Source organism: Octodon degus, unplaced genomic scaffold (genome assembly GCF_000260255.1).
Source record: "Octodon degus isolate 3935 unplaced genomic scaffold, OctDeg1.0 scaffold00285, whole genome shotgun sequence".
In the NCBI taxonomy this organism is placed as follows: domain Eukaryota; kingdom Metazoa; phylum Chordata; class Mammalia; order Rodentia; family Octodontidae; genus Octodon; species Octodon degus.
In genome coordinates, this window is record NW_004524861.1 from 663,249 (window position 1) to 679,314 (window position 16,066).

General features: G+C 48.9%; 1 protein-coding gene across 3 annotated transcripts in view; it reads left to right on the forward strand.

Annotated features, from left to right (window-relative positions):
* Wdfy4 (WDFY family member 4) overlaps nt 1–16,066 on the forward strand; it is a 240,968-nt gene that overhangs the window by 110,378 nt on the left and 114,524 nt on the right. For all 3 annotated transcript variants that reach the window (XM_004646962.2, XM_023707249.1, XM_023707250.1), the window contains exons 37-39: nt 1,580–1,701; nt 2,512–2,697; nt 3,216–3,352. In XM_004646962.2, coding sequence (XP_004647019.1) covers nt 1,580–1,701; nt 2,512–2,697; nt 3,216–3,352 — 445 coding nt within the window. The remainder of the gene's footprint in view (nt 1–1,579; nt 1,702–2,511; nt 2,698–3,215; nt 3,353–16,066) is intronic.

Here is a 16,066-nt window from a genome sequence, read left to right on the forward strand (position 1 = left end):
ATTCATTTTCAACAATTTTCTTCTTCTTCTCCTCCTTCTCCTTCTGCTTCTGCTTCTCCTCCTTCTGCTTCTCCTCCTCCTCCTTCTCCTTTCTTTGTATTTTTTGTACAGGGTCTACAGGGTCTCACTTCTAGATCAGACTTGTAATGATCTGCTGGTGTTCAGCCTCCCAAGCACTAGGATGACAGTTGCGTGCCACCATACCCAGTCTCAGTCGCTGTCTCAGCACGCACTGGGGCGGGGCTGGCACGGCTTGCTGGGGATCGCACCCTTGCTGCTGCGTCTGAGCAGGTGCTTTAATCCACTGAGCTATTTGGCTGGCTTTCCCCTCCCTTCTCTTTTATTCATTTTTATTTTCTGATACTAGAGACTAAACCTAGAACAGGCACACTGAGCTACATTCCTAAACCCTCTGAAATTTTTTTGTTTAGTTTTTGAGACAGGATCTCACTAAATTGTTCAGGCTGTCTGAATTTACAATCCTCCTGCCTCAGCCTCTAAAGTAGCACTTGTTGTTTTTTTTCTGAATCATATTTGTCCCAGAAAAAAATCATAAATTTTATCATGTGGAAAAGAAACCCCTTAATCTTGCAGCTGTGACCACTGAACATTATAGAGTATGACAGCTGGCTTGTCTTAAAACTCGCCAGGGGACCTCCCAGCAGGGAAAGAGCACTTGCCCTTTTATTGGTTAAAATAAAATATCCAATTTTCAGTGTGTGTTTACTTTTGGGAGTTCCTCTTTTCTTTCTGTATTCACACATAAAATGCAGGTGAACAGAACAGAAGGCCGAGCAGATTGCTCTCTTCCAGTGCCCCCTGAGCCCTCCATGCAGCGAAATGGGGCCAACCTCTAAAGGTGACAGTCTACAGCTCTCAGGATTGACAGCCTCATATGTTGGTGTTTTCCTTTGTAGGTTTGATCAACAAGCCTTTGCCAAATGTTAACTCTCTCAGGAGGCTGAGGTGGCCCTGGAGGCAGGTACCCAGCCTTGTACCTGTTTGGACCCCAGAGCACATTTTTTGGGGGGAGTCCAGTATTATAGGCCACTGTTGTCTCCACCCAGCACTGGTTCCATCATGTGAGGGACCCTGGCAAAGCTACAGTGCAGCGATTATTTTAAAAAATTACTGAGATGTTCAAGGGGGTTACAACAGAGGCCAAGCAGGGGCTTTTTTAAGTATAGGACCCTGTGCAGTGGTACAAGTTGCCCACTCCTGAAGCCAGTCCTGGCCCCAGAAAGGAGGGATAAAATCAGTTCAAAAGAGAGTTCAATATTTGGGAGTTCTCAGGAAGAAATGACAAAGGAACCAGGAGAAGACTGAGGGCCCTGCTGCGAGCACAGGCAGAATTTCTATGTGCAAGACTCATGTAAAGAGGAGATGTTTCTCCTACCACCCAGAAAACTACTACGCAACTTCTGTGGAAGTTGTCGTGGAAGGGTCGGGTTTACACTGTAGATTTGACTTGTTTTTCCATATTGCTGTGTACTGACTGTGAAGGGCAGATGCCTGTCATAAGGAACCTTAGAATGATACCAAAGAAACTTGCATTGATGAAAAACCTCTTGTCTGCCAGTTACCCAGAAGGATTTGGATTGGAGCCCAAGCCTCGCATGACTCCATATAACCAAGTCTTCCTCTCCCCAAGTGAAGAAGTGAAGGAGAACAGAGAAGAGGATGTCCCGAGCCTGAGTGATGGTACATTGTACTGCTTGTTTTTTTGTGTTGGGGAGCAGATGGCTCATGGTACCTGTCAGGCTGTGGCCTTCCATTCACCTCTCCCAGGGTAAAAAGGAAAAACTGTTGACATTTTCAAAGTCCAGGAGAGGAGCTAGAATATCCCAGGGTAGTATAACATACAGCAAGTCTTCTGGTAGAAAATGATTAGAAAAATCTTTGTATATTAGAAATGGAGTAAGAAGGGATACATGGATAGATAGACAGATGGATGGAGGGGTGGAGTTATGACGGATGGAGAGAAAGCTCTGTGGGACTGGCTGTCTAGAACAGTGAGAGTGAGCCTTTTAGAGCTTTCAACGATACAGAGAGTCCACTGTAGCACGTGTGCCATAGGTTCCCACCACTAATTTAGAAGATTGGCTTAACCACTGAAACCCTGGGCATCTTGTTGTGAGTTGGAGATGGCATGGCGCCTCACGCAGTTCAGGCCATTACGCAGCTACACAGCTGCATGCAGGTCTCATGCAAAGCGTCTCTGGGATCCAGCAGATGGGGAAGTGGGGAGAGCATCCTAGGATCCTCAGTCTGCTTTTCCCAGCCTGGACGTGGGAGGCAGACAGGACCTGGTTGAAGGCCACGGGAGGTGAGCCAGGCCAGCTGGCTTGGGTGTTGGGAGCAGTAGGTCATGCCACAGCTCTGCGTGCTGGCTGCTGCAGCCCACAGCTCACAGGAGAAGCATCTGGGTAACAGCAGTGAGGGTGGCCTGCTCCTGCGGCCCCAGGGGGAGAGCTGAGGTCCTTCTGGTTGTGCCCTGCACTCTCTTGCCAGCCCAGCACAACATCAAGAAGACCGTGCAGTTTCTGTGGCAGCAACTGGTGGCCCAGCGGAGGCAAGCACTGGAGGATGCCTTCAAGATTGACCTCTCTGTGAAACCTGGAGAGAGCGAAGTGAAGATTGAAGAGGTCACCCCGCTCTGGGAGGAGACCATGCTGAAGGCCTGGCAGCACTACTTAGGTGTCACCTATTTATTCTTTACAGCACTGGGGATTGAACTAGGGCCTTTGCTCTGAGCCACACCCTCAGCCTTTTTTATTTATATTTTAGTTTGATATATGTTCTCTTTAAGTTGCTAAGTTGCCCAGACTGGGCTGGAACTTGTGATCCTCCTGCCACCACCTCCCAGAGCACTGGGATTACAGGATTGTACCACCATGCCCCAATTCCAGGTCCTTTGAGAATATGATCTTCTGTAATCGTCACAACCCCTCAGTGAGATCAGATACTGTGCTCCTAACTTCATAGACAACTTTAGCTAAGCTGTCAGTATCTCACTGTACATCCGCAAGCCCTGGCCCTGGGAGGTAAGCCCTGCTCTGGGGACCCCCAAGCCCACACGAGGTTCCTTAACTAGGTGAGCTCAAGATGAAGCGGTGAGCAGGAGTAGAGCCACTGCTTGGCTGTTTGAGAGCTGGCAGCTGTCTCTGTCTTCCTCCCAACTTCCGGTCTGTCATTCTTTGCTTCCCTGCCCCCAGCATCCGAAAAGAAGGCGCTGTCCAGCCGCTCGGCCGACGCACGGCAGAGCAGAGTCTCGTCATGGAGTGGGAGCCTGTCCTCAGCCATGCGACTGATGCCTGGGCGCCAGGCCAAGGACCCTGTGTGCAGAGTTGAGGTGAGCCCAGACCCCGAGGCCCTAGGGGGCGCCCATTGCAGCTCCTCTCTGTGCCCTGTTACTGCATGTGACCCGGGCACAGGAACCTCTGAGAGTGGCAGGTGTTGGGGTGGCTTCTCTGAAATCATGTGGGGGGCCCTGACTCTCAGACTGGTATGACTTGGAGTGACAGAGAAGTAACACATTGTGTGTGCATTTGCTTGTTTTTTAATTTACAGAGGTGTTTCTATTTAAGTGCTTACTGTAATAGTAAAAACATTGGGGGAAAAAACCCTTAAAAGTAAGGGGAATAATTAGGTAAACTATGATTTGTGTATAGATAGCTTGTTTTATAGTCTAGTTTCAATTTATAAATGAGATTTTTATTTGTGTATGTGTGGGAGACAAAATAGTTACGTTTATTTGGGGGAACTGGTACATGTAGATATCATAGCCCAATCATTTTCCTTCTCCTAACCCCAACTCCAGCTCTACAAAGCCTGTCTTTTTGTCTTCTACCATCAAACCTAAAATGAAGTACCCTAAAAGGAGAGATGGCAGGTCCCATGCTTTGGGAGTTCGATGCCATCAGAAGATAGGGGTCCACTGAGCAGGGCCCTGGCCACTTGAGCCCATCAGAGGACGCTGACCCCAATGGTGTACTGGGCTCTTGTGGCAGACACAAGGGAGGGTCCTTGGGACAGTGCCAGGCAGAATCAGGGATTTTGCAACGCTATGTGGGAAACCATCTTTATAGTCCGTGGCACCAACAATGATGTTTGGGTACCATTGGAAGAATTTAGAGCACAAGGAAAGTGGGGTGGCTTGCTCCACCAAGTCTGTTACATGCCCTGAGGGCTGCCACTGGCTGTGGCCCAAGGTGGGGTGTTGGTCGAATTGCCTACATAGCCTCTCCATGTGAGTGAGGCTTCCTTCCAGCTGGGTGCTGAGTCTGCACAGCCAAGCAGGAAAGAGGGGGAAAAAGACAGAGTGAGGGCCAGGCAGAAGTCACATCTCGGAGGACCCAGCAGGCATCTGTGTCAGTGCTTTAGACAGGCATAGAGACAGCTGGCGCCATCTCCTGGTGGGGAGAGGCAGGTTTGTGAGAACTGGGCCTCCTGGACATGCTGCTGAGGTTGTGTTTGGAAAGGAGTCTGTCCTGTGTCCTACTGCTGGGTCACGGACATATTTCAGAGGCAGACTGTGGTTGGTTCCTTAGAGTTGGGAAGCCTTGGACAAATTCCTTTGTTCTCCTGAGAAATCGCCCTGGGAATGGGGAGGTGGAGCTGGCAAGCAGCACTTCTTACAGATTTCCTGACAATATCGAGAAATAGGAAGAACCCAAGTTGTCCCTGCTCCAAATCTCTGCCCACTGTGGCCTCAAGGGCCCAGATGTTGGGGAGAAGAGGCTTCCAGGCTGTCCACAGCTGTTCTGCCTGATGAAGCCTGGCCTCCATACATGTGGAGCCAAGAGGCTGGCACTGAGGAGGCTGCTGGGGTGAGCACCAGGGCTGGGAGCAGGGGACTCACCTCCGGGCTGGACACTGAAGCAGAGAGCTGTTTGGGGACATGGTGCTTATTCATGTCATCCAACTGACAGTCACTGAGTGCCAGATCCATGACCTGTGCTGAGCACCAAGGTTGCAGGCAAGAAAAAAAATACTTATTTATTTATTTATGTAGAGTTTTGGGGGGCAGCACTGAGCTACACCTCCAGCCCCCCTCCCTCTTTTATTGGTTGATTTTGAGACCCAGTCTCACCAAGTAGCCCAAACTTGGTGGCTCCAACTGCACTTTTCTAGAGCTGATCTTTGAGTGAGGAGGACAATGTCCAGGTAAGTACATTTGTAAGGGTCAGAGTGCTACTTGCAATGAGGACTAATACCAGGGTCTAAGTGGGTGGGCTGGGGAGAAGCCAGGCACAGAGAAGGGCATTGGCAAGGCTGTCCTTGCCAACAAGGAGAGATCTGAGCAGGACAGGGGCCTGTGATGCGCAGGGACAGCCAGGCCAGGCAGAGAGGAGCTTCGCCCAGTGGCAGTGCAGCAGGTGTAGGTTGGCTGTCCATTCCACCTCAGGCCACAGGTACAGATGCCACCTCTACTTCCTGACAGCCAGGTGGGGACCTCCGTCTGCTTTCAGCACCTCAGTGGCAGAGATGGCACAGCTGGCTCTGATGTTTTTCTTTGATCGGGACCCTCAGAGGCCAGAAAGCTTATCATGGTCAGATCTTATTTTATTTTACTATTTATTTATTTATTTATTTATTTATTTATTTTTCTGTATTTAGGACAGAGTCTACAGGTTGCACAGGGTCTCACTATGTAGTTAGGACTCGTAGTGATTCCCCTGTTTTCAGCCTCCCAAGAGCTGGGATTACAGGCACACCACCACGCCCAGTCTCAATCTCCATCTCAGCACACCCCGGGGGCAGGGCCAGCACAGCACACCGGGGTTGAACCCCAGCTGCTGCACTCTGCCTAAGCAGGTGCTTTAGTCCACTGAGCTATGAGGCCGGCCAGCACGGTCAGATCTTATCCCTGTGCTCCTCAGAGATGGTTTCTGTGAGCACACCTGTGCTCTCACACGTGTGCACACACAGCCTTCCCCTGGCCTCTTCTTTCCCTTGGTTCTCATTCGCCCTTCAGTCCGACTTCTTTGTCTTTCTCAAAGCTTAAAATACCTTATGCATGTTGGGCATAGGAACACATGTCTGTAATCCCAGCACTCTGGGAGTCTGAAGCAGGAAGATCATGAGATCGAGCCCGATCTGGACAACATAGAGACCTAGTAAGATCCTTCCTCAGATGAAAAGTTTAAAAAAGGGTTAGTGATACTGCTCAATGTGAGGCTCTTGGATTCAATCCCCAGCACCAAGCAAATAAATAAGTTCCCAACTTGATGCATTGTGAATACACTTTCACAGCAAACACTGCACTTGGCCTTGGCAGCATCCTAGGTGGGTAGCTCAGTCTGGGTGGACACCACCCCTGCTACGGATCAGGTTGCAAGGGATCAGAGCGGCAGCGGTGCGCAAGGAGGCCAAGCAGGGCCCCTGCGCTCGTGGAGACAAGCTCCGCAGCCGTGGCTCCCGCACCAGCCCTCTCGTCTCTGTGAGCCGCTGCCAGAAGGCACGCTTTCTTGGGGCCATGTGTGCGCTGTGATGTCATAGGAAGAGAGCGTCGACTATTTGCCCTGGGGTCTGTTTAATTATTTTTAAAAATTAATTTTGATTATTACAGCTGATTACACCTCAGTGAGCAGTGTAATTGATATTTTCTAATGCATCCCCAGGAACATTTTGTACAACACGCTTTTTGTTGTTGAAGGTTAAAGACTCCGTTATTGGTTTTTCCCTAAATATGCCCACATCATTAGTCCTCCAGTGAGGAGGTCGCCATCTGGAAAAAGCAGCACAGAGACATTACTCAGGCACAAGTGCATGAAATTGGTGTTTTTGCATCTTCTGTCTCTCTTCTGGAAAGAAGAGGCTTGTAATTAAAGGAGTTGGTGTTGGCAGAAGCATTATTCATGTGGTGTTATTCCTTATCATGTCAGCGCTGACAGCTCCACCACCCTGATAAATTGTTCCTGGAAGCAAGGCAGATGATGGTGGGCCCGTCATCCCTCTTCCCGCCTTAGGTTTTACAAGAACACGTTTCTTCTTGGCTGGTGAATTCCACTTGGAGGCGAGACTGGCTCGATGGATGCTGCTGCCTTTGGCAGATCCCCCTTCTTTCTCCTTGGGCCAGCCATGGGCCCCTTTAGGACCTGACTGGTCATTCAAACCTGGAAGGTCATTCACTTTAGCATAGTGTAGGCCCTGGCTGTCAGCCTTCTGAGCAATGGCTGGGCTCCTTGGAGGCCACCAGAAGCCAACTTAGGGCACTTTAGAAACTGTTTAATCACATCCACCCTTTGCCAGGAGAGGCCCGCTGTGTACACTAGTAGAGCATCATTCACGGTAGGGTGAATAGAGAAATTTCAGATGTTCTACTTACAAGCCAGTTGAAAAGATGTCAGCAACCATGTTGGTATCTTTCTTTTGGTGAATACAACAGCAGTATAGGATATTAACTTGTATTATGGGAATCCTGGGGAGGGATAGCCAGGAACCCTGAGAACTGTCTCTCCTTCAGATCTACAGTTATTCCAAAATATAAGAAACATCATCATTTGCTGAGATCGGAACAAAAAGAACATTTGCAAACAGGAAGTGGGTGCTGGGATGATGGGGCTGGGGGAAGGGGCTGGAAGGCAGTGACATTTCAGCACAGGAGGCAGGAGGCCATGAGCTCCAATCCAGGGGGCACTAGGGTCAGTGGATAGAGGCTGGGTCGGCACTGTGGGCCATGCTAGGCGTGATCTGTGGGCAAGGGGAGGGCCTGCTGCTGGAGGCTGGCTGACAGCATGGTTCATGTAGAAACTGGGGCCTAGCAGCAGTGATTAGAGAAGTAAATATCAAAGGGCATGCAGAAGAATTCTGCCACCCAGGCTGGGATGAGCAAAGAGAGGAGGTCAGGGAGGTGGAGGCTCCACTGGGAGAGGAGGGGGCATGAGTTAGGGAGGGGAGTGGCTGGGAATATTCCCTGGAGCTTGGCAGAGGATGGAGAAGTGGGGCTAGAGTGCAGAAGACACTGGGACAAGGTTCCATTTGATGTTTTTTAAGGCAATTGTTAGACCACGGAAATGGCCCCAAGTGGGGTCAGGGCTATGTGGGAATTTACTGAAGGGACTAGAAGTATCAAAACCTGGAGGCTGGTGGACCTGAGTTGCTAAAACTTCAAATATGTGTTTGTGTTTGAGCAATTCTGCCTCTGCCCTGGTAAGGACTGGAGAACAGTAGGTGTTTATCCTGAGGCTCCAGTGGTCTCTGAAGATGGCCTCAGGACAAGGTCTGAGAGGTAGGACATCTGTGAGGGCAGGTGCCTGCAGATCTGCCATCCATACCCTGTTGTAGCCAGGCCCACTGTCCCACCCTGACAGAGGACAGGATGCCAACAAAAACCAGCTGTGAGAACCCCATTAAGGGACCTTGGTGAGGTCCCGAGAGAAGGCAGTGACTTCTGTGACCATCCACTGTGAATGCCTCACCTATTAACTCTTTCAAATCATCCTGGAGATTTTCAAACATCCACCAAAGCAGAGAAAACAGTAATAATGAATCCATGTGTCACATCAACAATTTTCAACTTCTGATCCTCCTTCCCTCCTGCCTCTTCTAGCCTCTTCCTTCCCTGCACTGGATGGTTCTGAAACCCCATCTTAGCGTGCCATGCATACATATTTCTGTGACTTACTTTCTCTTTAAAGAGCTCATGGAAAGGTCTCTAAATAAAAATTACTGAAGAGAAATCCAGCATGTAGTCCTGGGACGCCGTGACTGTCACTGTGGGCGTGACCAGCAGTCAGTCCCTAGTCCTCCCTGGCAGCTTGTCTGTGTGTCCCCTGCCAGTGAACATGCCTACCATCAGCCTCTTGCTGGGCTCCTCCGTGTTCAGGGTGACGGTGCAGAAGGCCCACACTTCACAGTTCATTCCTTTGGGTCACGAGAGACCTGGGTGAGAATAGTTTTGCGAAAGTGGGGTTTAAAAGGGAGGAGAATGGAGTGGTTCTGTTGAGAATCAGAGCAGGAAATGCCAGAATGCACCTGGGGACTTTTCAAGGGTGTTCTGTTGTGAAGGACAAAGCCAAAAGTATTTCAGAATGCGTAGGAAATTTTAAAAACCTGGAATTCCAGAGGCCCTGGTAATAAGTGATTTTTCTTAAGGGTTCCGTATGCAAAGTAATGTCTATGAGCGTGTGAGGACAGCTGCCCTGGAGAAGGATGTGATTTTTGAAAGGCCTGGAAGTAGGTGGCCTACATTTGGAAGAAGGTTAGATGCTATGGACTTCTAAAATGTAAGTGGCAGAAGGCCCAGTGAGAAGGATAATCCTGGTGACTTACTTGTGATGGGTGACAGCTGGTGAGCAGAAAAACCGCACTGTGCCCATAAATCAAGAAATGAGCAGGCTGAGGGGGCAAAGTCCTTGAAGACCCAGGCAGAGAAACTCAGAAAGCCTACACACATGGGTGCTGAGAACCCAGTTGTATGCTGGGAAGCCCCCGGTGTTTGATGGGAAAAGTCGTGAGCAAAGAATCAGACAGGGGAACACTCACTTGTTGAGGAATATGTGCACTCAGAGCCAATGATCAGAAAGCCCCAGCTGGGGCTCAGACGGCATCAGCTGCTCCTGGACGATCTCATCCTCAGCCCACCCTCTCCAGGCTGAGTCTCAGCGCTCTGACTTGTGTGGGCTGCCAAGGCTTCGTCCTCCTATGGCCTTTCTGGTGACAGATGGCCCCAGACAACTGCTACTGTCCCCAGCCTGGATTGGGAACTCTCTGTGGTGCAGCTGGGGTGGGGACTACATCAAGAGGGACTTGGTTAAGCTCCGGTTTTGGAGAAAGTGTTCCAGGGACAGGAAGGAAGAAAGTTATCATGAATCCGATGACTTACCTTTAATTTCTCTGTGGCTTTCTTTTTCACTTCTACTAAGTGAAGTCTGTGAAGTGTATGTGGGAGCTCACAGTCCTACAGGCAGCAGTGCTGGGACACTACACCCCACATGCCAGAGGAGACCTTCTCTAGAGTCCCATAGGGACACCAGAGGCTCTGCAGAATGCACCAGGCTGAGGTTAAGAGAGGAGAATCAGCTCTTTAGATTTTTTTTCTAGGAGTCTGTACTCTCAACTGTTTCCTCTCTTTCCTTGACCAACACACACCCCCCCCACACGAACATGAACACACATGCACACCTATTCCATAAACCCACCTATCACATCGGTAAGGAGTTAGTGGGAAGGGACACATTTGAACAAGGAACTCTAATCCGGAACTGCAGAGGAACAATACAGTCACAGGCTGCCTACTGAAGATATGTTCTGAGAAACGCATTGCTCCTTCATGAGATGGTTTTGCTGTTTGCTTGTGAACAGCATGCTTATGTAAGGCTGTAAACATGTGGGTTCCATGACATGTACGTGGCATGGCCTTCTGCTCCTAGGCCACCATGAGTAGAGGCTAACTCAAGCGACGCAGTCAGGAAACAGTAAACACGGGTTCTGCCAGGCTGCAGCCAGCCTGCCGTCTAGTCCTGTTTCCAGGACACTTGCTACAGTCATAGAAGGTACTCGCAGCAACGCAGCTAGAACAAGTGCCATGCAGTAGATACACACTCCGGTCACTCAGCTGTGTCGCGCCACTCTCACGCATTATGCCTGCAAACTATGTTTTTATACAGGACTGGCAGCGCAGTTGGTAGGTTTGCACCGACACTGTTACAAACAAGCCAGCAAGGCATGGTGCTGTGGTGTTAGGACAGCTACGATGTCACTAGGTGATGGTAATTCTCAGGCCTGTTATGATCTTATGAAGCCCGCATCATATACATAGTCCCTAGTTGATCAAAAGGTCCTCGCATGGCAGTTTCTCACGGCGGAGGTCTTGTAGACACAAGAGGTTTCCCTGACAGTGTTTATAGCAGTGTTAGAATCCAGAGGGAGTGGGCAGGACAGTGATGGGCTGACGGAAAACAGTGGCACCTTCTTCCTCTGTTTTAAGGAAGTCTTAAATGTCACTAGTCTATCACAAGCCCCTGTTACAGGAGTTTGAGAAATAGATGCAAATGAACAAAGCAAACACTGATGCCTTTAATGATGTTTCTTTACCAAGTGCATCATTTGTGAGACATCTTTATCTTCATAATAGAAAGATAATTAACATCACTAATTATCTAATTAAGTTCATTAAGCATCCACCAACAGTGCACCGTGAAGTTGACATTATGTTCTACTGTCAACAAATGCTTTTGATTTCTTAGGAAGTAATTAAAATGTAAATTAGCATGCGATTATATGCACAGGGGAAGTTTTGAATCAGATATTCATTTCAAAACTGCTTAGAGCAACATAGTTTTTGTTTTTTTCTCCTTCTTCTTCAATAAAGCAGTCATTGTTGCTGTGAGTGGTGTATATTAAAGTTCTGTTCTGCTGCTCAGTGCTCGTGTCCAAGGGAGGCTGTGACCACACGTCACAAGTGCTCACTTGGTGTGCTTGGTGCTCTGCTTCATGTTTCTTTTCTTATTTGCTCTTTATATTTAATATGTTCATTTATGTTGTGTTCTTTGCACTCAAAATATCACAAGTGAAAAAAACTGCTCAAACCCACCCATGGGTGTAGTTCTCCAGCCAAACTTCCCCTTCACAGAAGTTCTAGGGTAATATTTTCACATACACTTGCTGTCAGTGAGGTTTGGGGATGCCATTGGGCCTTGCTGGAAGCAGGTCAGGTGGAGCCCTCCTTATTCCAGAAGGAAAAGCCGCTCTTATTAAATTTACGGTCCAGCCACCTCTGGACTTTTTCCTGCTTTCCTCAGATAGCCCCTTGGTTTCTGGAAATATTATAGCTTGGGCCAGCATGTGGCACTACGAAGGACAGCAACCCTTAGGTTAAGAGCCTGTCTGAAACATTAGAATCCCCCTACACCTGCTGGGAAAGATGTGCCCTAAGAGAGATGCCACCATGCCCAGGGCCCCAAAGCTTTCATTCTTGGAGTCGCTCTGATGGCATCCTGGAAGGACTGTCTTTTTCTCCCAGTAGACAGCCCTGAGCCAGGGTCTCCTCCCATTATCATCACTCATGGAGACTGTTCTGTTCTGCTGCTGCTACTGGAGAACTGAGCTGTGGGCCACAGAGAGAGAGACAGGGACAGGAACAGAGAGACAGACAGAGATAGACAGAGAGAGAGAGACAAGAGAGACAGAGACAGACAGAGACAGGGACAAGGACAGGGACAGAGACAGAGAAAAACAGAGAGACAGAGATAGTCTCATTCCCTCAAAAGGAGCAAGGTCAAGTCTGTCTATAAAACATGCAGCTGAACTACTAATTCTTCAAATGGCCTGTGCTCCTTTGCCCAAAGCAGATTTCTTTAGTCCTCTGGGAAAACCTTGGGATGAGCAAGGGACTGGGCAGCTAAATTCAGATGACACTGACTGGATGTGCAGTAAATATCTGCTTCCCTTAACCAAGAAGATTTTGTCAACTAGAATTTTCCTTTGAACATTTGTCCTTAAAACTTATCTTGCAATGTGGGCTTCTGCAGCACGACTCGGCTTCACAGCTCACACTCTGATTGGTAACAGCAGTACCTTCTCAGCCCGCCTGCCTGTGGTCCTTTCTCCTGTCCTCCGTTCTCTTCATCCACACCCTCGCTGAGGGATACCTATCACAGCATTCTACCAGGAGAGGTGGAAAGTCACCTCTTTGACTGTTCTTTTGCTCATTTGGCCTTATAAGAAATGTAGCTATGGCTGGCTTGCTTTGGGCAGTAGGCCATACCTGATAGGTATACTAGGACCATACCATGGGTATTTTCCACCTGGGGTCCTGCTGCTCATCAAAGGGTGCATCCTGTCCAATCATGCCTTGAAGGGTCCTTGGCAAAGATGTTCAGCCCCTTTTCCGAAGAGTTTTACGTCAATAGAGACATGGCCTTTGGATGGATGGGCTGGACGTGTTTGCCTCTTCCTGACCTTTCACCCTTCTCTCCCTTGGTGATCGGTTTCATTACATAGTCAAGCTAGTTACCATCTCCATTATAGAGGAGCATTTCAGCTTACTTAAGACTCAAGTCTATAGCTCAACTCACAATATTGTAATGCACACAAACACTTTTCCTCATGCAGTCCAGCCGTGCATGAGTTTACTGAACAGCATGGCTTTGCTTGCTAAGAACATAAAGATGAGTAGCACACAGTGCCTAATTTCAGGAGTCCTTCTAGTGGGGCCATTTGTCTCCCCGGCTCAAGGGTATGCAGGAGATGGTTTTCAGAACAAAGGCACATGTATGAAGATTCTGTAAGTTAAAGCAGAATTAAAGTTAACTTAGGACCTTGGTAATTTAAAGGAGTGCTGAGCCCCATGCTTTGGATAATGAAATTTAGTGCGCTGACTTCAAGGGTAATTATGCCTGGGAATCTATTGGAGGTACAGATTTTGTATATTGGGTTTCCTCAGGTGACGGATGCCTGGTCTCTGCAAACTGAGATTGTGGCGGGGACAACCAAGGAACTATTTCCAATTTTTAAAACTTAAAATTTAAGGCTGAAATTTTCATTGTTTTTTCTAAATTTAAATATTTGGAACTTCGGCCATATCCATCAAGGCAAAATATGCTATAGTGTGGCGAAAGACAGAAGCGTCCCCAACTATCTGAGTGATGAGACGGCAGATGGTCGTGGAGTGCAGACGCGGGCTGGGGCCCTCCTGAGGCGCTGCTGCCACTCACAACCCGCTAGGTGCCCGCCCGCTCACAGCCTGGCCGCCGGGCGCCTGTCGCGTGATGGCAGCGCGCGCTCGCCCTGGGACACATCTATTATGAGAAACCATTTTGGTTAATTAAAAAAGTCTTTCAAAGTCTCAGAACACGAAGTTGGGAGGTTTGCTCATTTTTTGCCATGGTGGATGGGGGATGGATGTAAATGTGGCTGTTGGCTGACAAAGAAAAGGAACGGAGACTGACTGTGGGGGTTGGGAGGAGGAGGAAGCTTTGGAGTCCAGAGATGAGGGGCCCCAGGGCAAGACATGGAGTTCTTGTGCTAATTTATCAACTAATATGAGAGACTAATGAAGGAATGAAGTGATGAAGCTGAGGCCCCCGTCAAAGCCATGGAACAATCCTGGGTCAGGCGAGTCTTGAAGCCTGGGCCCTGCTCCTAGGACCTGCATATGGGTTCAGGAGGCAGCTGAGCCAGAGGGGAAAACAGCTCCTCCACACCTGGTGAGCACATGAGAAGATGTTAGAGGAGACATATAACCCAAAGGAAGCATGTGACCAGCCAGGTACTGCCTGGTGACTGCTGGAGGTGAGGGGACTTTGCCACATGATTATATTGGGGAAGTGTGGTGGCTAACAGCAAGAAGCAGCCATTGACATCTTGCAGGATCTCAGAGTGGACCAGCTGTACCGAGCCTGGGTTAGGAATGACCTAGTGTGCTGAGCCCTGAGAGAGACTGTTTGGCTGAGTCCAGGAAGCAGAGGAGGAATAGGCCAGGAGGAAGTGGCCAGACCCCACTGGCAGGCCCCACCTCACATCCTACAGGGGACCCGAGCTTCTCTTTCTGCCTTGGACCCCATCTGCTGCTTCATTGCCATCTGGCCATTGAGCATTCTCCTTCAGTGCCTCCTGTATCCACGCCCTCGGGTTGAGGCTGGGGTTGCTGACAAGTGGTGGAGATGGAGTATACTAGCCTGGTAGGCCTCTCACTAAGGCAAGTGAAATAGTCATGACAGGAAAGGAGGGTCCCAGAGGAGAGGGTTTGGAAGAGCTTTACTTGACATTTAGAGGAGGAGGAAGAGGACCAAGGTCTGAGGCCAGATGGCTGAGGGATGCAGAAGGACAGGTGGTCCTGACCTGTGCTTTGTGGGCCAGTGGCTGGCTGGCTCAGAGTTGCTGGCGGAGGATAGGTAGACTATCTCATTTTATGGGTTTATTTATATTCTTATGTATTCTCCAAGGGGTTTAGGTTTCCTTTAGATGAGACTGAATGCAATAAAATCAAGAAATAAGACCAGAACAAATAATAATAGAAGAAAGCCAACCGCAGGGTATGAAGATCATACGTGTGCACTCTATACAGACTCAAGCATCAGAGCCGTGCCTGGCTACCTGGGAGCACAATGGACAGGAGGGGCCAGAGAGTTCTCATACCTCCCCCACCAGCAGTGCTGGACCCAGGTGAACCAAAGTGACCCAGATGAACCAAGCAGATGCCCTCACCTGGTAGCTTCCCTTGCCCCTCCCTTCCCCAGTGCTACCCCTACTGTGAGGTTTCAGTGACCATATCCAAAGGCTTCATGGTCCTGATCAAAAGCCGTTGCTGGGTTCCACGAAATCCAGGGCAGACTCAGATCAGTCATAATGGAGTGACCTGGTCTGCATCCCCAAGTTCACTTCCTGCTGTGGTCCTCTACAGATGGCCTTGTTGCTCTCCTTATCTAAAAAGGGAATTCTACCCTTGAGCTCCGGTTTTCTTTTTTCTGTGTGGAATGCCAGTTGCAGTGTCCAAATGTTTCCATGCCAAGCATTGTCTGGTAGTCACATCTGTCCAGGTTCAGCTTTCCTAACCAAAAAAAATCTAACATCTAAACTGCCCCACAGTCTGACACTTTTTGAGCACCAACATGGCCACAAGTGCAGCTCCCACAGACAGGTGACAAGACATAGGCACTGAAAATACAGTGCCAAATCACAGGTTGTGTGGATAATGTGTCTTGTGTTTGTGTACTGGAGCTATCCCCAAGATATCCACTAACATGTATGCAAATATTCCAAATTTGAAACACTGACCATGCCAAACACTTCTGTTCCCTAGCAGTTTGGGCAGGGGACCTCCAATCTGAATAAATCTCTTCAGGCTTCCATTGTACTGGGCAGCTCAGACAACAGACATACGTTTTCTCTCAGTTCTGGAGACTGGATGTCTAGGAAGGAAGTTTCAGAAGGGTGGTTCGCTTCTTTTGGCTACTCTTCCATCTTTGTCTCAGCTTACAGATAGCTCCTTCTTCTTTTGTCTCTTTCTCTTCTTCTGAGGACCCCAGTCAGATTGGAGGGAACCCCTAACGGCCTCATTGCAGCCTAATCACCTCTTCGGATGCCCTGTTTCCTGATGTAGCTCTGTTCTGAGGAATGG